Consider the following 25,054-nt stretch of genomic DNA (forward strand, 5'->3'; position numbering starts at 1 on the left):
TTGTGTATTCTTTGATCTGTTTTGCACTTTTATAACGACACTCAGTTGTTTTTTTTTTTTTTTTTTTTTTTTTTTTTTTTCATATCATTTATATATTTGGATATATACTTAATATCATCTCACTGTCATCTATAGAGGATTTTTCATATCAAGTTTTTTGTCAAGCGCACAATGTGACCTGGTTTATTGCACTTTAATATTTATGCACATTGTCTGAGCCTATTTAAACATACAGTTTCACACTTTAGTTTATTTCTGTTTTGGTTGTCACCTGAGTACATGTTAATTTAATTAGATCTAAGTAGTCGGAGCGCAACACCATTTCTTAATCACTATATACTCTGGGTTGTGACTCCGCCCCCACAACCTGATAGGATCATATAGCTATAAGATGACGAGATGCCTCCCCGCCCCAGTATTCTCTTACTTTTTCCTCACCTGTTGGGAACACACGGATCATCACCCCCTTACAGCTTCGCCACAGCCAGGTTCTAGCCTCTCCTGGATGGAAGTCCTTACTGGTACAGCCTCTAAACAAAGCTAAATGGAAGGAACCCCACTCTGGTGATCTCAGGGGTATGTTGCACTCTCTCAGTGACCTTGAATAAGCCTTAAACAGGCTTGCATTTTTATCTACCTACGGTTGGAGCTTTAAACAGGCTCTAGTACTATTGTTCGGCTCCTGTTATAAGCCTTAAACAGGCTTGCCAATGTCTTTGGCACATAAGCCTTAAAAAGCTTAGCGATATACTCAGCACATAAGCCTTAAACAGGCTTGGCTAAATTGCAGGGGTCTCCATCTCTGTCTTTCCCTGTTTACCTTGTGTGTATCCTTTGGCGGTCTTCCTGGGCGTGGCTCCGGCTGCAGATTTAAAAGGGATTTCATTGAATTTGTCTGTGTACTTGTACCTAGACTCTGGATTGCCAGTATTCTGACCTCCCTTACAAAACTTTCATCCATCCTGCTTAGGTGAGTGGACACCTGTTACTATACTAATGTTTACTGCATGTCTGCTGTGATCTTTCCTCCCTGGATTCCCTATACCAGTGATGGCGAACCTTGGCACCCCAGATGTTTTGGAGCTACATTTCCCATGATGCTCATGCACTCTGCAGTGTAGTTGAGCATCATGGGAAATGTAGTTCCAAAACATCTGGGGTGCCAAGGTTCGCCATCACTGCCCTATACCCATTTTTGACACTATGTATCTCTTTAGGCTTGCCTTATATCCTTTCCATGGAGACCACTGCCCTAGCAGCTCACCGTCAGACCATTAGGTAAGGGGGGAGGATTTACCTTAGTAAGTAGTGAAGATTAAAAAAGAGAGCAATCCTAATGCTGCCCAAATGGCTAGCCCTACCATGTCCTCAAAATCATCCAAATCAAGACACAGAGAGACCTCACGCAGTAGTAGCCATTCTGGCCACAGACAAGTCGCAGGAGAAGCTGCTCAGGCCATAGAGAGAGCCACAGGAGAAGTCGCTCCAGATCATATTCTAGACACAGCCGCTCCTACCATAGAAGATCTCCTGTGCATAGACAGCGATCCCCAGTGTGACCCTCTGGAAACGCATGCTGGATATACAAACTGGCCTGCCGTAGGTGCTTTGAGGAAGCTACTAAGGAAAGGGAACCACAGTCTAAAGAGCCTATAGTTCCACAGATTCTTACTCTGGAAACAGAGTTGTTGACACAAAGTGCCTCACCTGCTTTTCCCAGTACATCAAGAAAGCAGGATACCCCGTCTGATAATGAGGGGTTGGAAGCCGGTTTTGACTTTTCGCTAATAGAACCCTTTGTCAAATCGGTTAAAGAGGCAATTGGTTGGGAGGAACCCCAGGAGGCTCAACCGAAACAGAGGAAATACTTCCCGAACCTAAAAAGGGACTTTTCCGTCCATTAAGAAATTGGACAATTTAATCAAGGAAGAATGGCAGGAACCTGAGAAGAAATTGAGTATTGAGTACAAATTGTATCCCCTCAAAGGGCCTAAAGTGAGTCCTCTGGTCTCTCCTCCTATTGTGGACGCTTTTGTTATGCGGTTAGCCAGCAGCATTCCTACCAGCCAGAGCATGTCTCAGTCTCCTAGGCTCTCTGTCTGTGACCATCCCTATGGTCCAACGGGCCCAATGGAATGCGAGATCGCTTCAAACTTCCTTCCTGCACCAATGGGAAGGCTCACCCATGACCCAACTGATATACATCTCGGAGGAGGTCAAACAATCCTTGCAGTGGTGGACCCATCTTTGCATTCTGAGGAGATGCAGGTATATAGTCTCTCCTCCTCAGAAAACGGTAACCTTGGATGCCAGCCTGGAGGGATGGGGGCACACTACCAACATCATGCGGCTCAGGGGCGCTGGCCATTCAGGATCCAAGATTCAGTCTCAAATGTACTGGAAATTAAGGCAGCCTTTCAGGCTCTCCTGGCCGTCAGTGCTCACCTGAGAGGGAAACAAGTCCTCCTGAGGATGGACAACAGGGTGGCCGTCACCTACATCAACAGGCAGGGGGCACCGGAAGCTCCTCCCTGATGCAGGAATTTTGTCCCGTGATGGAGTGGGTTCAATTGAACCTACTGGACCTGAGAGCGGCCTATATCCCAGGGGTCGAGAATCTCTTGGCTGACTCACTCAGCAGAAGCTTTGTTTCAAACAACGATTGGTCTCTGAGTCCCTAAGCATTCATGCTCATAACTCAGACCTGGGGCCCACCGGACATAGATCTGGTGGCTACACCAGCAAATGCAAAATGTCAGAGGTTCCTATAAAGAATCCCCTTTCCTTCAGCAGAGGGAGTAGATTGTCTTCAACCTCGGCTACATCTTTCCTCCCACTCCCCTCATAGCGAGGTTTCTTCTGAGGCTCAAGAGGTCGGCAGCATTAGTAATGGCGGTGACCCCCTTTTGGCAGAGGAGGCCATGGTTCACTACTCTCCTTCAGCTGAACACGGCCGTATAGTATATACAGGCGGTCCGCTACTTTCAAACAACCGACTTACAAATGACTCCTACTTACAAACGAAGACAGACAACAGGAAGTGAGAGGAAATCTACCCCTGGGAATTGAAATTCTCTCCTGTAAGAGATAATATAGGAAAAAGGTGTCTACACTGATGTTTTATCACCAATCCTTGTTTCCCTAATAACCCCAAATTTTCTAAATCCAATTGTCCAATCCAATTGTCATTGGGACAGAAAGTGAGGTGAAATCTTCTGAGCAGGGGCACAGACAGCAAAACAAATGTTACAGGGGTGATAACCCTTTCCTATGTTATCCAAAAAGTTTATAAATAGATTTTTTGGCTGGAGCTACACTTACAAAATGTACCTGTTCCAAATTACAAACAGATTCAACTTAAGAACAAACCTAAAGTCCCTGTCTTGTTTGGACTGCCTGTATACTGCTGTTCAGATTATATAGGGCCTGGGGGCCCCACGCCTTTTCTTTTTTTACTTTAGGTGCAGGGTTCCCCTTAATATCCATACGAGACCCAATGGGCCTGGTAATGGACTGGGGGGGGTTAACCATGCTGTTTTTCTCAATAATTTTCATCCATATTGCCGGAACCCGACATTACATTACAGCCACAAGCAGCTTTTAAGGACTTTTATACCTTTAGAAATGTAATTTTGTGCAGGGACTGTTCTAAACACAGTAAACACATGCCACTTTACAGGCATACTAGAGACAGTGTCAGACACCCCCCAGGTATGGTATTTAAAGGAATATTTCACTTTTATTTTTTCACTTTAACCATTATTAAAATCAGTGCTCCCCAAAAAAAATTTTTTTTTTTTTACTTTTTTTGCATTGACACATGTCCCCTGGGGCAGGACCCAGGTCCCCAAACACTTTTTATAACAATAACTTGCATATAAGCCTTTACAATTTGCACTTTTGATTTTTCCCATTTGGGCCCCACAGACTTTAACAGTGTTTGAATGTTCATGCAAACTTTCAGTCCATTCCCATGTTCTGCCGCAAACTGAACTGGTGCTGTTCAGCTAATAGCCAGTATTTCAAGCCTTAAAATGACCGGAACCTTTGAAATGGTGACAAACTTTTGTACCTTCACTTTTTCATAGGTAATGCTTTAAAGGCTAAGTTCACCTGTTCAAACATGTTACATGGCACATCAGTATTTAGGGTGTAAAATATTCCAACACATGTTCCCTCACCCCCTGTGCCAGTGGGGGTTCCTCTCCCCCAAAACTCCAGCCACATTTAAAATCTGAGCTCCACCCACACAGCCATATCATTCAGTCACAAGAATCTGTGAATGAATAAACTACAAGTCCTGTCCTCCATCGTGGCAGACCGAATTGTTGTATCAATGGACTGTGATTGTGCTGATCAGTGCACGCATTGTCCATTCACAAGTCTTCCAGCTTTCTAACAAAAAGCATTGTAAATGGGTAGAATTATTGGTTTATCTCTGGAGCATTTCCATACCCAAAGTAAATTGTTTATAAATAGTCCCAATAAAATGTATCTGATCAGCAAACAGGTCATCTCATTCAGATGGCATTCTGTAAATGAGATATAACTAGATAGACAATCTATAATCAATACATTATTAAACATTCTATATCCACTTGCCAACCAGCCACCGTCATTATACTTCAGCAAGTCGGCACAATCCTGGGAACCGTTGTAGCTGTACGTTGGCTCTCTTAAATGCCCGGCGATGTACGTGGCCAGCGACCGTGATGACCGCCGGCCACATGTGATCACAGCCACAAGAGCCAGAACAGGGACATGTGTGTGTAAACACACAAATCCCTGTTCTGTGAGGAGAGGAGAGACAGATTGTGTGCTCCTAATAGCTAGGAACAATGATATGTCTCCTCCTCTAATCAGTCCCATCCCCCCAAAGTTCGAAACACAAATGAGGGAACACATTTAACCCCCTGTGACATTTACACCGTGCATTTTTAAAGCACTGATCGCTGTATAAATGTCAGTGGTCCCAAAAATGTGTCAAAAGTGTCCGATCTGTCCAGTACCGATAAAAATCACTGATCACCGCCATTACTAGTAAAAAATATAAAAAATTAAATAAATCTATCCCATAGTTTGTAGACACTATAACTTTTGCATAAACTAGTCAATATACACTTATTGCGATTTTTATTTTTTTTACCAAAATATGTAGAAGAATATATATTGGCCAAAACTGATGAAGAAATTTGATTTTTAAAAACATTTTTGGGTTTTTTTTTTCCCCACAAATAGATTTTTCTTTTGGAGGTATTTGATCACCTCTGTGTTTTTTTTTTCTCTATAAACACTAAAAAGAACAACAATTTTGAAAAAAAAAAAAAAAAAACGATATTTTTTACTGTAATAAGTAAAAAATATAGTTTTTTTTCAAAATTGTTGTTCTTTTTAGTGTTTATAGAGCAAAAAATAAAAACTACAGAGGTGATTAAATACCTCCAAAAGAAACATCTATTTGTGGGGAAAAAAGGACCTCAATTTTGTTTGTGTACAGCGTTGCATGACCACACAATTGTCAGTTAAAGTGACACAGTGCCGTATTGCAAAAATGGCCTGCTCATTAAGGGGGCAAATGTTCGGGTCTGTAGGTGGATATACTTGTTACCTATAATAATTTCTGTAATTTTTTAAGCTGTCCAGTTATGTAAAAGAAGTCCAGTACAAGGATCCGAATGGCAAGGTCTTGATTTTTAATGATAAAGGAGAACTGCCCAGCCCACTGGAGATTGTAAATTGGATTACAAGAATTAAAGGTAGAAATATCACTGATTGGATGATTGTGGGTCACTTTGATGGGTCCCTCTCAGAGGGTCAGCAACTTACACTAAAACCAGAGCAAATATCATGGAAAGGAGACAAGGTGAGTTACACCGGGGAAGCTGATCCAGAACTTATACAAGAAACATACTAGTTTTGACCCTAAAGCCCATCTCCAGACAAATCCTAACCCCCTCCCCCCATCCTGTTCATAGACGGCCAACATCTTCCCTGACTCATTCCATGGTGATTAGATGAAGGTGTCAGGTCTAGCTGTGTGGATATAAATTCCGGGATATGTCCCCATCACTCATTATACCTGAAGAAGTGGATAAACGACAAAACATCTTCTACATTACAGAACAAGTCCAGCTGAATGTGACTGACTACTATTACCTCCCCCCCCCTCCTCATCACACAGACCGGGACATAGACATTTATAGAAGGACCCCGACTTCTGTGTACAGAATGTAGCAAGGTCTCTGGCCTTGATCTAATGAAAACCTCCAGGGCCAGAGATAGCTGACATCCTTTGGTGGGTTGTGAGGCATAGTGGGTGCCAAGGTGCTAGATTCATTGGGCGCCAGACACTTCTTGAATGCAGAAGAGATTTTATTTCTCTTAACAGGAGAGAAGGTTAGGGCCAGGACACCCTTTGGTAGTTGCAAGATTAATTGGCAGACTCTGAGACTTCTACAGGTAGACAGCCATGCAGGGAAAGGCATCCAGCAAGACGCCACTTCTGCACGTGTAGGAATGCTGTCTTCCATGGCAAAAGTCTTTAACACTTTCTAATACAAGGTGTAACAGGCCCTTCACTTCCACTGCAATCACTTCTTGTAGTTTTTCAGCCCACTGAGCTCCCAGTCTCTCTCACTAGTAGTGATGGACGAACTTCCGAAGGGATGTTTCGCGGACGCGATCCACGAACGTGCCCAAATGTTTGCGAACCGCAAGGTTTGCGGCGGACCCCATTCACTTTAATGGCAGGCAAACTTTAAAAACCTCCAGGTCATGTTTTCATCCACAAAATTCTTACTAGCTGTGCACACATAGTCCCACAACATGGAGACTGACATACCAGAAGTATTACGTGAATCTGGGATCGACAATGACAAGCATTCTTTGGTATTGGCTACTGCGGTCTGGGGCTGTTATTAGAGACGCTGTCTGAGGACCCTGACATTGGGAGTGATTTGGAGTGGCATTTGGAGGAAATCTTGGAATACAGAGAATGGAAGCTGAATGTCTCAGGAGTTCTCTGGGCACTTTTGGAGTTTCTAGCCAATGAGTAATGGGAGCTGGAGATCTCCTACAGAGGGCTGCTAGATTTTGCTTAGCAGCAGGTCTGAGCTCCCTTTGCCTGGAACTATCAGGAAATCCCAGCTGACAACTCTGAAATCCCAGCTGAAGAGTCATCAATGTGCTAATAGTCTGATGGTGGATTCAGCAAGTACTGCATGGGACGATTTTGGATGGAGGAATGTGTCTGTCCAGCAGTAGGATGAGGGTAATGGGAGATTGTATGGATTTAATTCATTTTACATCTGAGGATGATATGGATTATGAGTCACCTGGCAAATTGTTGGCACAGGGTCCAAGTGCCACCAACCCGTGTCCTGGATTTTAAGCAATTCCCGAAACTAGTGATTTAATCAACTTTTCAGCTGAGGAAGAAAAACCAGGTTAGCTTCCAGCAGAAGAGCTGGCATCAGGGTAGAACATCGTTGAGCTGTGCCCAGCACAAATAACAAATTCATCCTTCCTGAGAGAAGAGACAGTCAGCCTTTATCCTACAACACTGACAGAGACATGGGACTTTCTGCCAGCAGCAGTTGTGGTGTTACAAGAAACTTCTCCATCTGAAGCCCTGGCAACTGGACAGAGGGTCAAAAACTTCTGCCCCACACTTGCTGCAGTTTGGGAGGCCCATGGGGAGAAAGAGACAGTCACTTCCCAGCAGCAGATCAGGATTCAGGGGGAGAAGGGAGAGGAGGTTGCCGTCCTCCCTTTCCAACAGTCAGACAGAGTGGAGGAAATTGTCTTCACTCCCCAGCTAGGATTTGTGCACCTGGGAGACAGTGATAGAGAAATGTTATCCCAGCAACCAGACGAGGGAACGGAAGAGGAAGCAACCAGCTTATCTCCCCAATGATGGATACACAGTTTAGGAGAGATGGAGGTCATCCTTCCTCCCCAGCAGCAGATCCACCATCTGGGAGAGGAGGAAGCTGGCCTCCCGCTCCAATGGTTAACCAAAGTGGATGATATGGAGTCCTTCAGAAGAAGTGATGGCAACAGGGCAAAGTGCTATCAACCTCTGTTTATACTTGTAGTAATGTGTATTGTCCTGTACACTGTATTCAGTATTGTGGAAGTCGGCAAGTCTGACCTAGAATGAAACCTCTGAGTCATCCAGGTGGCTAATTAACATAATGTTTATAGTATATGTCTGTTCTAATTATATTCTTGTGTACAGTTTGTATTGTTAGGGTAACATGTATAGCAGGGAGAGGTCCTCCTGTGGGGTATATATTATGTGTCTTTGCAGCCAAAAGTCCTACCTTGTTCTTGTTGCAATATGCAGCTATAATATCTGATATCTATCTTCAGACTGGAGGATTGTCAAGAATTGGGAATTCTAAGGATATCGGGGCAGTTGCTGAGGCTGCTCCCTTGATATCCACACCCAAAAAGGTTTGTTAAGGGGACTATTGCGGTACTAAGTAAATAATTCATAGAAGGCTTTGTTATAAAAAAAAATTACAAATAATTTAATAAGAGCAAAAAAAATTAAAAAATTGAATCCATCAAAACTTCCATATTGTTAAAATCATATACACCACAATTTAATAAACTACCGACGGGTGGCCCCGTAAGGTTTCTATTGAAGAGGGGTATAGAAACGTTTCCTCTACCGGTTTTGCGGCGAACAGCTTCTTCAGGAGAATAGTCTACAGAATAAATAAAAATATTTGCAGATAATCAAATAGCAGCGAATCATATAATGACATAACAAAAAAATGTTTTACAATAATTTAAATAGTGAGGGGATCAGCTCACCCACAGAGGAGGAAGCAGGAGATCACAGGACCCATCGGTTTCCTCCCATGGCAGATGCGGGGGATTGTAAAGGACTCTTCAAATTTAAACAGATATATATGATATAAGAATTAAAGCGCTCTTATTAAATTATTCGTAATTTTTTTTTATAACAAAGTCTTCTATGAATTATTTACTTAGTACCACAATAGTCCCCTTAACAAACCTTTTTGGGTGTGGATATCAAGGGAGCAGCCTCAGCAACTGCCCCGATATCCTTAGAATTCCCAATTCTTGACAATTATCAATTGGGATGATGGTACTGTTATATGTATTACGTATATTTTGTATTTGAGGCTATACTAAGTCTATGGCTTTATTCAGACTGGAGGAAGTGGTATATGACGTAAGCACTCAAGCAGAGTGTGGGAGACGATTCCATTACAGTGTCTATAAACATTCATTCTGTTTTTGTAACTTCTGTCCTGTCTCACCAATGTATGATCCATGCTTGCACTTGCTGCATTGAATTAAGTATATCCCATTACTGGAGGCCAAGCTGTATGATCTTGTAATACTGAAGGTTCCTTTTGTTTCTGTGACAATGTTTAATACATTTATGTAGATGCACAGTTTGCAGCATTAATTGTTGCAAGGTTTTGTTCCCTTTTTTGAATCCCTGTCCTCAGAATGAACCTTCCTGCTGATTAATGTATGTCTGAGGTTGGGTGGTTGCCTGAAGGTCAACACTGGGGGTTGTTGGAATATTCCCTTCATGGTTCTGTCCTCTGTTATGATAGGTTTCATCTATTTCATTATCTCTCTCATCCCTTCTAGTGCTGGATTGTATGTGGTTATTAGAGGTACACGGCTATTTGTTTTCTTCTCTTTGTATTGTAGGAGATTTTCTCTTTGGACTTTTAAGGCAGCGTTTATGCTTGTACTGATAGTTTTGTTGCTGTAACCTTTCTAATGCATTGATTCTGCTAGTACTCCTAGATGTCTATTTCTGTCTTCTGATTTGAAACATATTATGTGGTATCCAGACTAATGAAGGGCCACCTTCTGGAATGGTCCATGTTTTTACACCAAGGTATGCATTCTACATCATTGTATACACCAGAAGCTTGGCTTATGCCGCGTACACACGTAGCAGACTATCCGGTGGACTTAGTCTGGCGGACTTCCCGCTGGACTGTCCGCCGGACTTTCCAAATGAGCTACTTGCCCACACACGGCACTTTTTCAGCGGACTAATACGGCGTACTAAGTCCGTTGAACTATCCGCCGTACTTTTGAAATGAACGGACTCGCCCACACACGTGGAGGAAAGTCTGCTCATTTTGAGCGCATCTCCAGGTAGCCGGGGCCAGCGAAAGAGACGTCGCTGGCCCCGTCACCTGGTATGGAGTTAAAGGGGAACCCCTATGCCGAAAAATTGGCGTGGGGGTCCCCCCTAGGTCCATATCAGACCCTTATCCGAGCACGCTACCCAGCCGGCCAGGAAAGGGGGTGGGGATGGGCGAGCACCCCCCTTCCTGAGCCGTGCCAGGCCCGTGCCCTCAACATGGGGGGTGCCTTGGGGAAGGGGGGCCGTACACACCCCCCACACCAAAACAATTTGTCCCCATGTTGATGAGGACAAGGGTCTCTTCCCGACAACTCTGGCGGTTGGTTGTCGGGGTCTGCGGGCGGGGGCTTATCGGAATCCGTGAGCCCCCTTTAATAAGGAGGCCCCCGGATCCTAGCCCCCCACCCTATGTGAATGAGTATGGGGTACAATGTACCCCTACCCATTCACCTGTAAAAAAAATAGTTAAAAAAACACAACACACAAGGGTTAAAATAGTTTATTGCACAGCTCCGGGGGTCTTCCGTCTTCGCGGGTCTTCTCACCGGACTCCTCCGCTATCTTCTGCTAGCTCTTTTACTAGCGAAGGAGCCCGGCTTTCTTCTTTGTCACCGCTGCCCTCTTCTTCCGACTTCGGGGGTCTTGTCCCCCTCTTCGGGGGTCTTGTCCCCCTCTTCGGTTCTTCTTGCCGGGCCACCACGCCTTTTTCTAGCTCTTTTACAAGCGGTGGCCTGGTCTTCTGTTGCTGCTGTCTTCTGGCCTTCTGTTCTTCTCTTCTTCTCTGCTGAAGATGTTGCCTCGTCGCTGTCTCCGCTTACAATGACAGGGATGCGGCGTGCGGCGACTTATATAGGGACATCGTCGGATGATGTCCCGGCTCATTATAATGTCACAGTCCCAGCATCCTCTGGGACTGTGACATCATAATGGCCGGGGCATCATCTGGGATGTCCCTATATAAGTTGCCGCACGCCGCGTACCTGTCATTGTGAGCGGAGACAGCGACGAGGCAACATCTCCAGAAGAGAAGAACAAAAAATAATATATATATATATATATATATATATATATATAAAGAAAAGTCCACACGGATTGGTCAAATATGACAGCAGGAGAGCCTGTAGAGAGGAGAAACCACGTGGGAAGACAGCTGTATTGCTTGTATGTGACCCTCCTTCCACTAGTAGGAATAAATTCTTACCAGCTCTGATGGACCTCTGATATCTCAGATGGTCAAATTCACACTCAGGGTGTGCAGGAGCCTTATTGCTTAGTTACCAGGCAATTTTCTAGGTCACTTGGTCAGGTGCAGCCAACTCCAAATACAAGCCTAGCAACTTCACTCCAGGTATAGATGGGCAGATGTAGGTACACAGGAAAAATCCAGGAGAAACTCCAGCAAAATTTGAAAAATAAATATATAAAAAAAAACGATCTAAGTGTAGCTGTATTTAAATCAGATAAACAAAGAGCAGAGACACAAACTAGATGGTGGGTGACGTCCACAACAAGCTCCTCCCCCATACGTACATTATGTCCAATCAGCACGCCGCGTCCCTGTCATTGTGAGCGGAGACAGCGACGAGGCAACATCTTCAGAAGAGAAGAACAGAAGAACAGAAGAGAAGAACAGAAGGCCAGGAGACAGCGGCGACAGAAGACCGGGCCACCGCTTGTAAAAGAGCTAGAAGAAGACGCGGCGGCCCGGCAAGAAGAACTGAAGAGGGGGACAAGACCCCCGAAGAGGGTGACAAGACCCCCGAAGTCGGAAGAAGAGGGCGGCGGCGGCTCCTCCACTAGTAAAAGAGCTAGCAGAAGATAGCGGAGGAGTCCGGCGAGAAGACCCCCGAAAACGGAAGACCCCCGGAGCTGTGCAATAAACTATTTTAACCCTTGTGTGTTGTGTTTGTGTTTTTTTTGTGTTTTTTTAACTTTTTTTTTACAGGTGAATGGGTAGGGGTACATTGTACCCCATACTCATTCACATAGGGTGGGGGGCTGGGATCTGGGGGCCCCCTCATTAAAGGGGCTCCCGGATTCCGATAAGCCCCCCACCCGCAGACCCCGACAACCAATGGCCAGGGTTGTTGGGAAGAAGCCCTTGTACTCATCAACATGGGGACAAGGTGCTTTGGGGTGGGGGGGGCGCGCGGCCCCCCTTTCCCAAGGCATCCCCCCATGTTGAAGGCACACGGCCTGGCATGGCTCAGGAGGGGGGCGCTCGCCCGTCCCCACCCCCTTTGCTGGCCGACCGGGTAGCGTGCTCGGATAAAGGTCTGATATGGACCTGGGGGGACCCCCACGCCGATTTTTCGGCGTAAGGGTTCCCCTTTAACTCCATACCAGGTGGCGGCTACCTGGAGACGTGCTGAAAATGAGCAGACTTTTCTCCGCACGGGAAAAGTCTGCTCATTTCAAAAGTACCGCGGACTAGCACACACACGGCCGTACTGTCCGCCGAAATGCGAGTCCGGCAAACAGATTGGAGTGCAAAAATATTTTCTAAGTCCGCCGGACTTTTGGGTAAAAAAAGTCTGCCAGAGCCTACACACGGGGGGGATTGTCCGGCGGACTTGAGTTTGCCGGACTTTTCCACCGGATTGTTTGATCGTGTGTACAAGGCATAACTTACACTAATATATCTGTAGTTTTGCTCTTGAATTGTTCACATTGTTCTATATTATCTCAGGTCCCAAGCGGTCGATGCTCTGAGGAATGTCTTCCAGGGTTCAGAAAATCTGTAAGAGAAGGATATCACCCATGTTGTTATAATTGTGCTCCATGTTCAGAAGGAGAAATATCAAACCATTCTGGTAAGCTTGATTTTTATTTTTTTACATAGAAACTCTGATATTGGATTAGAAAATGCAAACTTTTAAAGTCCTTTAAAGTGATTCTGTAACCACTTTACACTTTGCAGCAAGCAACAAGAATCAGCTTTCTCCTAATATAAATCTATTCAAAACACGAAGTACTAAATAAGAATGAAAATGAAAATGAGACTGCAGCCACTGGGCAAAGGTGCTACAACCTTAAAAGTGATAGAAAGTATAAAACAGCGCTGGCAGCCTATATTATACAATAAACATCCTATTGATTAGTGCCATATACATCAAAGTGTTTGTGACATACAAACCAAAATAGAGCAAAATTATATATAATATAATATACACAAATCTGTGAAGTGCTTGGTGCTTCTATAAAAGTGCAATGGTGCTCCAAAACTTTGCAAAATGTGAGGTGACTCCCTCTTCGGTGACCCCACTCACCAAAAATAATAGACCCTCAGCTTCACAGTCTGGGATCAAAACAGGAAGTGATCTATTGATCTGGGGGTATGTAGGATGGTTCCTCAACAAACCTTTCCAAGAGAGTGCTTTACAACAAAAAGGATATGCCACACTCCACACTTCTGGTTCATGCTAACCATTGATGCAATTTCCACTTCCGTGGAATGCACGCCATTCATCGGTGAACTTTTATATTTTTTACTGATGCCTGTCTTTGCCAAATATCCTGTAAGTGATGCTTGTAATGTGCTTGATAATTTATGTTAAGCGGTATTTCACTATGAGTTTTTTCTCTATTTTCCCATCTATGGAGTGTGGCATATCCTTTCTGTCGTAAAGCACCCTCTTGGAAGAGTTTGTTGAGGAACCATCCTACATACCCCCAGATCAATAGATCACTGCCTTTTTTTGACCCCAGACTGTGAAGCTGAGGGTCTATTGTTTTTGGTGAGTGGGGTCAGTGAAGGGGGAGTCACCTCACATTTTGCAAAGTTTTGGAGCACCATTGCACTTTTATAGAAGCACCAAGAACTTTACAGATTTGTACATATTATATTATATATCATTTTGTTGTTTTTGATTTGTATGTCACAAACACATTGATGTATATGGCACTAATCAATAGGATGTGTATTGTATAATATTGCCTGCCAGTGCTGTTTTATACTTTCTATAGCTTCCTCCTACTGTTTGTCTGAGAAAGCCTCCAACATTTATTTAAAAGTAACGGTCAAGAAAATGATTACATGGAAGAGGCCAAAACTGTCAAAAAGTTGCATTCTCAGTATACCATGCTTAATGTTATTTTCACTTATTTTTACTCTACAGACAGTGAACTCTGCGAGAAGTGTCCTGAAAATGAATGGCCTAACAAAGCTAAAAATATTTGCATTGACAAGGTCATAGAGTATTTATCATACAAGGAGGATATTCTAGTTTTATTTTTTTCTATAACTTCAGTCATATTTGCTACAACATCTCTCTTTATACTTGGACTATTTGTTTGGTTTCGGAGCACTCCCATAGTCAGAGCCAATAACCGGAACCTCAGCTTCATTCTGCTCCTCTCCCTCATATTGAGCTTCCTTTCTGTATTCCTGTTCCTTGGCCGTCCTGTGGATATTACCTGTATGCTGCAACAAGTCACTTTTGGAATTCCCTTCACCATCTCAGCATCTTCTATCCTAGCCAAAACCATCATGGTCTTCATTGCTTTCAAAGCCACCAGACCTGGAAGCTCTTGTAGAAAATGGGTGGGAGTCAAACTTCCCAATACAGTCATGTTATTCTGCTCATCCATTCAGGTTATGAATTGCATTCTCTGGTTGTCCATCTCTCCACCATTTCAGGAGTATGACATGGACTCCTATCCTGGGAAGATCCTCATTCAGTGTAATGAAGGGTCAGTTATCGGGTTCTACTCTATGTTGGGTTATATGGGGTTTCTGGCAGCTGTGAGTTTTGTTATGGCTTTCATGGTGAGGCCATTACCGGACAGTTTTAATGAGGCCAAGTACATCACCTTCAGCATGCTGGTGTTCTGCAGTGTCTGGATTGCCATGATCCCGGCCTATCTGAGCACCAGAGGGAAATACATGGTGGCTGTGGAGATATTCGCCATACTGACCTCCAGTGCTGGAATATTATTGTGTATGTTTTCTCCAAAACTCTACATTTTACTTTTCAAACCTGAACTGAATACAAGAGGGACAATGCTGGGGAAAAGAATGGTGTAAATGTAACACACTGATTCGATGTATAATGCTGTAGACCAGATTAAACAAATTCAGCCTTATTGTTAAATCATTACCATCATCATTATCATTTTGAATGACTTTATCATCATCATTATTATTTTTTGTGTATATTAACTGCCTTCTGTCTGCCTATTACATTGATTCTCAACCAGGGTTCCAGTGGAACCCTAGGGTTCCTCCAGAAATTGCTAGGGGTTCCTTCAGCATTGGGAAATTTCTGCCTTTCAGATAAGTTCCCACTCACACCATTGATCTTTTTAGCTATCTGTAAGGAGGAAATTCTTCCCAATGACCACAAGTGTAAGGACCATTTTTCCTCCTGACCATCACACTAATGTATCATGAGTTGTAGAGTTCTAATTTTTAGCAGGGGTTCCCCTGAGACCAAAAGAAGAACACAGGGTTCCTCTGTGTTGAAAAGGTTGAGAAAGGCTGGCCTATTGTATATAAGTGGATGGAAGGTGGATGTTACGGGGTGGGAAACTATATCACAACTTCATTTTTTTCTTGCTCTTACATGCCCCCTAGCATGCACAAGCAAAGTATTGTGACTGCACTGTCCATTGGACGGTGCTGATCACAAAAATATTCTATGACCAATCAAAGCATCACACAATGTAACCAACACCTGCAGTTAACAGCTTGATACCATTTTGCACTCACACAATGATCAGTGCATTAGAGGAAAGAAATCAGAGGGCTCTGCTCATTAGAGCTTACACTCTAAGAAGGTGGGTCAAGAGATTCAAGAGGTAATAACTGTGGGGGATGGGCTGATGGAGAAAATAAGTTGTACAGTTGCTAAGCAGGGGACAAATAAGTTTTTTATGAAGAGATGAGTTTTGAGGGATCATCTGAAAGTGGACAGAGTAGGAGATAATCAAACAGATTGTGGTAGTGATATCCAGAGGATAGGAGAGGCTCTGAAGAAGTCCTGGAGGTGAGTGTGGGATGAGGCGACAAGGGAACTAGAGAGCAGGAGGTCTTTGAAGAAACAAAGAGAATAATTTAGTTGTTTATTTTTTACTAGGTTAGTGATGTAGCTGGGGGCCGAGTTGTGGATGCTTTGTAAGTTATTGTTAGTATCTTGAATTTCATTTGTTGGGTGAGTGGAAGCCAATGGAGGGATTGGTAGAGGGGGGTAGCAGATGCTGAGCGGTTTGTAAGGTGGATGAGCCTTGCAGCAGCAATCATGATAGACTGAAGGGGGATAGCCTATTTAAAGGTCAGCCAATGAGGAGGGAGTTGCGGTAGTCAAGGTGAGAGATGACCAGCACGTTTATTAGAAGCTCTGTGGTGTCATTGGTTAGGAAGGGGCGTATCTTTTTAGATGTTGCGGAGGTGGAGGCAGAAAGCTATGGACAGTGATTGGATGTGGGGTCGAAAGGAGAGCTTAGGCCGCGTACACACGGGCGGATTGTCTGGCTAACTAAGTTCGTCAGACAATCCGACAGACAGTCCGTTCAACTTTTGAATGAACGGACTTGACCACACACGATGAACAGACAGTCCGCCGAAAGCTTGCGCGATGACGTGTACAGCACGTACGACGGGACTAGAAATAGGACGTCCAATACACTGCAATGCAACCTTCGGCGTGTAAATCCTTTCTGAGCATGCGCCATACTTAGTCCGTCGAACTAGCCTACTCACGAGCGGATTGTCCGCTGAAACCAAGTTTGGACGGACAAAATTACGGAAATTCCGAAAGACTAAGTCCGTCAGACTGTCCGCTGAAAAAGTCCGCTGAAACACGGTTCAGCGGACTAAGTTGGGCGAACAGTCCGCCCGTGTGTACGCGGCCTCAGAGTTCAGGGTTGATAGTTGAGCTGTTGATTTTGACAGAGAAATCAGGGGAAGAAGCACGAGGGGGAGGAGATATTATGAGCTCGGTTTTGGATAGATTGAGTTTGAGGAAGTGGTGTGAAATAGAGGCTGATATCTCTGTTAGTAAGTTGGTGAAAAGTGAGGAGACTAATGGAGTGAGCTGAGGTAGAGAGATAGTGATGTGAGAAGTGGTATTGAAAGCCATGGGAGGCAATCAGCTGACCCAGAGAGGAGCTGTAGATTGAGAATAGAAGAGGTCCAAGAACATTTACCCCTCTACAGTATTTGTAGGCAATTTTTTTCTTTCAACCTTTTGTGTTCCAGTATGACTGTCCCCCTGAGCACATATCCAGCTCCATAATGGCATAGATTGATAAGTTTGGTGTGGAGGAACTCAAACGTCATGAGCACAGTCCTGACCTAAACCTGATGTGTGAGTCAGGTCTTCTCATCCAACATTGGTTGTTTTGGTGAAATGCTTTAAACAAAATTAATCAGCGCTGAACACAATAAATAAAATAAAATAAAATAAAATTGTGAAGAAAAAAATTATTGCAGCTAGAATACTATAGGTCAAAATACCAAATCCCACATTACAAAGTAAAAAGTAACAGTACAGCACAAGCCTATTTCACTTATAGACTTTTTTTATATGCACTATATTGATTGATTGATTTGATTGATTTTTTTGGTTATGTTTATTTGCGCTGTACTGTTACTTTTTACTTTGTTTTGGTGAAATGGGCACACATTCCCACAAATACGATACAAATCTTGTGAAACTGGAGACAGTTATAGGCACAAAGGTGGGAGGGGCAACTCCACATTAATGATCAGAATTTTGAAATGAGATGCCCAACCAGCTCATATAGGTGCGATGGTTGGGTGACTAAAAATGTTTGGCCATATATCATATGTGTGGAATGCAATCTCCTGATAAACTTGCATTTCAGAATATTGTTTCTGTAAACATTTCTACTTATATCTCATTGTACTGCTGGATTCCTTCCTTGTCTCTTTCACAAAGTTGAATTCGTAATTTGTCAATATTGTACAGTATGTCAGGTGGCCCATACCTGCTTAAGTCTGGAGTCTGTTCAGATAAACTCCTAGTCATCTCCGTAGGTACAGACACTGTGAAGTAAATACTATTCAAAGCTTCCAGCAGAAGTTCTTTCATTCTGATGCACCTTCCAGGAGTTAGTTGGCAGCCTGCTAGACTTCCAATCTCTAATGTATACACAGATCAGGTACACAGGAGGAGGGGAGAGCAGAGTGCTCAGCACTGAATAATGACTACTGTACATTCAAGAATTTTAGGATGAATTGCTGCATGGTGCCTTCGGCTACAGAGGTCAGTAAGAGTTTAAACCTTTTTGTTACATCAACTTAAGGTTTATGTTGGTGACAGCACTGACCTGTAAATAGACTCCTGACCATTATAGCACCTGGGAGTTTGTTATTATTTTCTTGTTAGCTTTCATGTGGAATTCCAACTATTTCCCCAAATACTGTTGTATCACTGACTCCCGAAGGAGCTACTGATTTGAGTTGGGCCTGCACTCTTCTGAGAAACTCCCTTTCTGTGTACTCTATCCCCTTGACACAGCTGTGGTGCAATAATAATAATACAGTACAATATAGACAGTATAAGATACCTGCATCGATCCCTCAGGATCCACTGGCTCCACCTGTTGGGGAAAGACAGTGGACCACACACTTGTACTCTTAACCAGAAATACTTTACTGAAAGTATAACGAATATATGATTACAGGAATTGCACTGTCGTCCCAACGTAGAACGTCAGCACAGCATGAATCATCAGTCAAATACAATAAACAATATGCAAGTGTATTATTATGTAGACCTGGGAGTTCCCCTTACTTAAAGTCTATGTGAGGCCTCACTTAAAGTATTTCCCTCCTTTATCTTCTTTCTTCGCTAGCTTAAAAGGTTCCTCAGGTAATTGTAATCCAAAGGGGTAAGTGGAGAAAGTTAACTCAGAATACTCCAGGTATAACTCCAAGAACTTGTAATCGCACTTGGGCGCTAAAGTGAACCGCGTCTCAGGCCTACTAAACGTCAGTTGATCAAATGTCAGAGGCCCGCCGGCGGCACGCTCGTGTGCTGGTCGGGACCACCGTGAGTCCGGTCACAGGTCCCGTGGACACGATCGCCGCGGGCATACCCGCGATCGTCTCACGGGGCGGCTGAACGAGGAAATGCTGTTGTAAACAGCATCTCCCTGTTCTGCCAAGCAACTAGTGACACTAATCTCTGCTCCAGTGTTCACTAAATTAAAGCCCAGCCCCAACTGTTTGTAACACACCCCTAGGAACACTTAACCCCTACACTGCCACCCACTGGTTAACCCCTTCACTGCCAGTGTCATTTACACAGGAATCACTGCATTTATATAGCACTGATTGCTGTATAAATGACAATGGCCCCAAAAATGTGTCAAAAATGTCTGATGTGTCCGCCATAATGTCGCAGTCACAATAAAAATCGCTGATCGCTGCCATTATTAGTAAAAAAAAAAAATATTAATAAAAATGCCATAAAACTATTCCCTATTTTGTAAACACTATAACTTTTGCGCAAACCAATCAATAATCACTTATTGCGTTTTTTTTGTTTTTTTTTACCAAAAATATGTAGAAGAATATGTATCGGCCTAAACTGAGGGAAAAAAATGTTTTTTTAAATATTTTTGTGGGATATTTATTATTATAAAAAGTAAAAAAGAATGCGTTTTTTTCAAAATTGTCGCTCTATTTTTGTTTATAGCGCAAAAAATAAAAACCGCAGAGGTGATCAAATACCACCAAAAGAAAGCTCTATTTGTGAGGAAAAAAGGACGTCAATTTTGTTTGGGAGCAATGTCGCATGACCGCGCAATTGTCAGTTAAAGCGATGCAGTGCCGAATCGCAAAAAGTGGTCTGGTCTTTGACCAGCAAAATGGTCCGGGGCTGAAGTGGTTAAAGACAAAATGACATAAAACATATTACACATAACATGAAACAAAGCGCCCGGACACCAAGGGTCTATGTGTGGGTGTCCCTGCCACGTCAAATTTGACGTAAATAGGTAGAACTTTAATATGTTAAATAGGCAGGGGCATCCACACAAAGGTCCCTGGAAGACTCGAGCCTGTGGAGTACAGAGAGTGCAGAGGTAACATTAAGAGTCTAAAAGACCCCGATGTCTCCTTAACTGCTTAAGGACCGCCTCCTGCATATATACGTCGGCAGAATGGCATGGCTGGGCACAAGCACGTACCTGTACGTTGCTCTTTAAGTGCCCAGCCGTGGGTTGGGAGCACGGCGCCAGCGGCAAGCTCCCGACCCGGTCCTGAGCTCCGTAACCGCGGAACCAGCAGACCTGATCGCCGCTGGTGTCCCGCGATCGGGTCACAGAGCTGAAGAACAAGGAGAGGTCTGTGTAAACAAACCTCTCCCCGTGCTTCCTACTGAGCCTGTCACTGATCATCTGTTCCCTGTTATAGGGAAAGGTGATCAGTGACATCAGACACCAAGCCACGCCCCCTACAGTTAAAGAGAAAACACACACACACTTAACCCCTCCCCGCCCCCTAGTGGTTAACTCCTTCACTGCCAGTGTCATTTACACAGGAATCAGTGCATTTAAATAGCACTGATTGCTGTATAAATGACAATGGTGCCAAAAATGTGTCAAAAATGTCTGATGTGTCTTCCATAATGTAGCAGTCACAATAAAAATCACTAATCTCCGCCATTACTAGTAAAAAAAAAAATATTAATAAAAATGCTATAAAACTATCCCCTATTTTGTAAACGCTATAACTTTTGCGCAAACCAATCAATAATCGCTAATTGCATTTTTTTTTACCAAAAATATGTAGAAGAATACGTATCAGCCTAAACTGAGGGAAAAAATGTTTTTTATATATTTTTGGGGGATATTTATTAAAGCAAAAAGTAAAAAATATTACATTTTTTTTCAAAATTGTCGCTCTATTTTTGTTTATAGCGCAAAAAATAAAAACCACAGAGGTGATCAAATGCCACCAAAAGAAAGCTTTATTTGTGGGAAAAAAAGGATGGCAATTTTGATTGGGAGCCACGTCGCAGGACCACGCAATTGTCAGTTAAAGCGACGCAGTGCCGAATCACAAAAAGGGGCCTGGTCCTTTGGCTGCAAAATGGTTCCGGAGCTTAAGTGGTTAAAGATATTTCTAGAACTCTTCCAACTGTTATTCACTCAAGGGCTTCTCTACATAATCAATAAATCTGATTATTATATGTCTGCCTTGGATTCTAATCCCAGGTTATGAGAGCAGAGAAATGATTTTAAATGGAATTTAAACCCAAAGCTGACCACTAAGAAAATGATAAATCACAACTCTGCATTATTGAATAACCTCATATCACTTTTATTATTCCACATTTAAAAAGTGAACCCCCCTAATATCTAACAGGGCCCCACACCCTGAATAAGTAATTATACAAAAGTCAGTAGGAAATGTATGTCTTCTCCAAAAAGCCAATATATTTTTTTCAGATCTATATTAGAACACATACATAATCCGAATAAATAAATAGATTGTCTAAATTCATGGCTATATGCCATTCATCAGGAGTTGGGTACAGAATTAAACTGTAAATATAAATAGATGTAAAGTATTAGTAAATATGATCTACCCCTTTTAAAGGGAGAAAGAAAAAAGAAGATCTATACTCACAGGTCGGCTACAGCACTGTGCTTGGCTAGCATGGAGGAAGATGGAACCCCAAATGGTTGTCTGTTCTGGAGCTGAGGCAAGGAACCTCACCCCAGCCAAGAAAACCTCCACATGGCATGCCCGATTGCCACAACACATTCCACATGTGTGGGGATGATTACAAATGTGGTGTTCTGGGAAAAAAATTGTGTAAAAATGTGAAACATATGTATAAAAAAGGTGAAAATAAAAAAGTAAGAAAATTTAAAAAAAGTGAAAATGTGAAAAGTGAAAAACATGATGAGTGTTTGATAAGAAATATAGAATATATACTGTATATATATATATATATATATATATATATATATATATATATATATATATATATATATATATATATATATAATTTTAATGAGTGAATTATGAGAATTCATAAAAATACACACATGCACCATAGTAAGTGGGTATGTTGAATTTCAAATGTTAAAATTTCAAATTTCCAAATTTCAAATTTTTTAATTTTCAAATTGTGAATTTTCGAATTCTGCATTTTTGAATTCCGAATTTCCAAATTTTCAAATTTCAAATTTCCAAATTTTGAATTTCTGAATTTCTGAATTTTCAAATTCTGACTTTCCGAATTGAGAATTTTCAATTCAGAATTTCAGAATATTTGAATTCAGAATTTCAGAATTTTCAGATTTTTGGAATTCGAAAAATTAGAAATTCAGAAATTCGACAATCCGAAAATTCAAAAAAAAGGATTTTTTGCACCAGGCACCTTGCACTTTTGGACTGTTTTTCATATGTTCTAGCACTGCTGATTATGAACACTGATTAGAAGACTAGTATTTGCATCAATGAATTTGCATATTTTGAACTCAATTGTGATAAGTGTCTTTTCATATATATTTTTAATAGTATCAACTATTTATTATTTATTTATTGTGCACCACAAGGCATACATTTAGCACGTGGTATAATTTAAAAATGATCATTTTGGATTTGGTTAATTTTATATATTGTGCGTGTTTTTTTTTTCTTGTTTTTTATGTACTTTACTGGAACTCACTAGATTTGCACATTGCACTTTGCACAGATTTTTAGAAAACACACCCATTAATTTTATTTCCATTGTGTAATATTTCTTGGAATTATAAGATATTTATTATCAGAGCAGAGCGCCCTTACTACCTATATTTATATTACATTGGCATGCTGTTCCAAATTTTGTGAACCTTGGGCAGTGGCAGCCCTCCTGTTCCTATCGTTCTTTTTTGCGTCCCATCCATAGCGCAAACCCATTATTTGTTATTACATCTCTATCTCTGGCCCCTGACGATTTGGCTTGTCTGACTATCCATTCCGGTTCCTGAACTCTGGCTATGTTTTGACTATGTTTATCTTTTTTTAAATTATTATTAAACAAGTGTGATTTAACTGTCCTTCTGTCTCAGTCTGATTCATGGTTTCTGTCAGGTAGCTATATTGTCAATGTGTATCAGAGTTATTAGGGACAGTCTGTAGGGAGAGATTTTCTATTTTGTCATTGGTACATCCATCTGCCTTTGCAGCAGAAAAGTTAAACTTGCAGACCTTTCCTTGTCCCACTACACAATGTGATATCAAAGAATAACAGGTCTACAATAGCTTCTCCTATTTCACAGATTTATTGTCAGAGTAGAAGACAAAAACAGTCAATATAGAAATCTTGGCTCTTCAGATATAAACTTTTCTATACTGATATCAAATTGTCAAATTTTCATTAGGAATTAGGCTACTACACAACATGCAATGTAAAATTTTCCAGCAGGAGGATAATTTTAATCAGGGATAATAGGCCTAACTGGTATATGCCAACTTTTATCGTATCAGTTTGGATAGGGGTTTAGTGAATGATGGACAATGGTTTAGGTGCACACTGTTCTTGAACTTAATCTTTCAAATGATTCAGTGGCAGACTTCGAAGAAAAGCCAGAGTTTGGCAGTATCACATTTATGTTCTGATTTATGCACTGCCATGGGGGACATTTACAGAGGAACACATAAGCTGTCCCTATAAACACGGATAATATACTGTAGCTGCTGTGAACCTACCCTTTCATCAATAAGTTATCCATTCCCTAATCCATTTCTTCATCCATTCCTTGTCCACTGCATTATAGGTTGCTCTTTATTTTGCTGGTGAACCTGCAAACTTTTCAGCCAAAGGTTTGTGATTCACAAAATTTATGAATCCCAGGATTTCACCGCAAATCTATGATAGCTGTTGAACCTCATCCCTACACCTGTATTTATATAACAATAATAATATTATGACTGTTAATAATAAACATGACAATGGGGGGCTTTCCTGACCAGCACTGCAGATGTCTGCCTTCTTTTAGAACTCCTCTGCTTCCCCAGCTACAATAGTAGATCCAACCCAACAACCAGGGCACCACAAACCTGATCCTCTCTGGCATATCTCCCCTTTCACCTGGACAGCATGACTCGACTGTGACAAGCACCTGGTCAGCCACAAAAACTGACCCGGGACGAATCTAAGATGTGCTGGTGTCCCACGGCACTTACCTGCACAAGGGGCCCACGCTACTGACCACAGGCTGATGTTTGCTCTATATGATGGCGACCCTGGTGAGTCCCCCCCTCACCTACATACCATAGCCTGGCTACATCTCAGCCCAGTATGGATGATCTCTCATCCAGCACAGAAGCTTCAGGCCCTCACCCTTGTCCCCTACCTACATTGCAGCTACAATCAGCTATTGACTATTGCCAGTGTCAGAATTGACTATGAAAAATATGCTGTCTCTGTGATAGACTCACCACACAGATGTATCAGCAGTCATAGTCCCATTAACTCATTCTGTGCAAGAACATGAACAGAGACTATCACACGTGGAAACTAAAATGAGTGAAATGTGCTCTGCCCACAATCACCTAGTGGACGCACACACTGACCAAGACACAGAACTACAGGAATTGAAACTTAAAATAGCCGACCTAGAAGACTGTTCTAGAAGGAACAATATTAAATTCTGTGGAATACCAGAATCTGTAAACCTTGATACCCTAGTCGCTTATATCCAACAACTAGTGGAGCACCTCCTTCCATAGACAGGGCCCATAGCATTCCTAAGTCTGACTTTCTGCCTGCAATAGTCCCTAGTGATGTGCTGGCCTGGATTCACTTTTATCATATAAAGAATAAAATGATGGCCAATGCCAAAAACACTTCTACACTTCCCGCTCCTTATACTGGAGTCAAACTGTATGTTAACCCTTAAATCTAAAATGAGACTTTTCAACAGGAATAA

At 42.3% G+C, this 25,054-nt stretch overlaps 2 protein-coding genes across 2 annotated transcripts in view; both read left to right on the forward strand.

Moving 5' to 3' along the window:
- The first annotated feature begins 1,362 nt into the window (after positions 1 to 1,362).
- Positions 1,363 to 15,179, forward strand: LOC143958239 (vomeronasal type-2 receptor 26-like). The gene is made up of 4 exons (XM_077467756.1): positions 1,363 to 1,599; positions 5,636 to 5,863; positions 12,843 to 12,966; positions 14,272 to 15,179. The coding sequence occupies exons 1-4, from the start codon at positions 1,363 to 1,365 to the stop codon at positions 15,177 to 15,179; spliced, it is 1,497 nt and encodes a 498-aa protein (XP_077323882.1).
- A 687-nt stretch (positions 15,180 to 15,866) lies between these two features.
- The window catches only part of LOC143958240 (vomeronasal type-2 receptor 26-like), an 88,526-nt gene continuing 79,338 nt past the window's right edge, over positions 15,867 to 25,054 (forward strand). The window contains exon 1 of the mRNA XM_077467757.1: positions 15,867 to 15,952. Within this exon, the coding sequence (XP_077323883.1) occupies positions 15,867 to 15,952 (86 nt within the window). The remainder of the gene's footprint in view (positions 15,953 to 25,054) is intronic.

This window comes from Lithobates pipiens, unplaced genomic scaffold, assembly GCF_037356315.1.
Source record: "Lithobates pipiens isolate NorthernLeopardFrog02 unplaced genomic scaffold, aLitPip1_a1.2 Scaffold_6, whole genome shotgun sequence".
In the NCBI taxonomy this organism is placed as follows: Eukaryota; Metazoa; Chordata; class Amphibia; order Anura; family Ranidae; genus Lithobates; species Lithobates pipiens.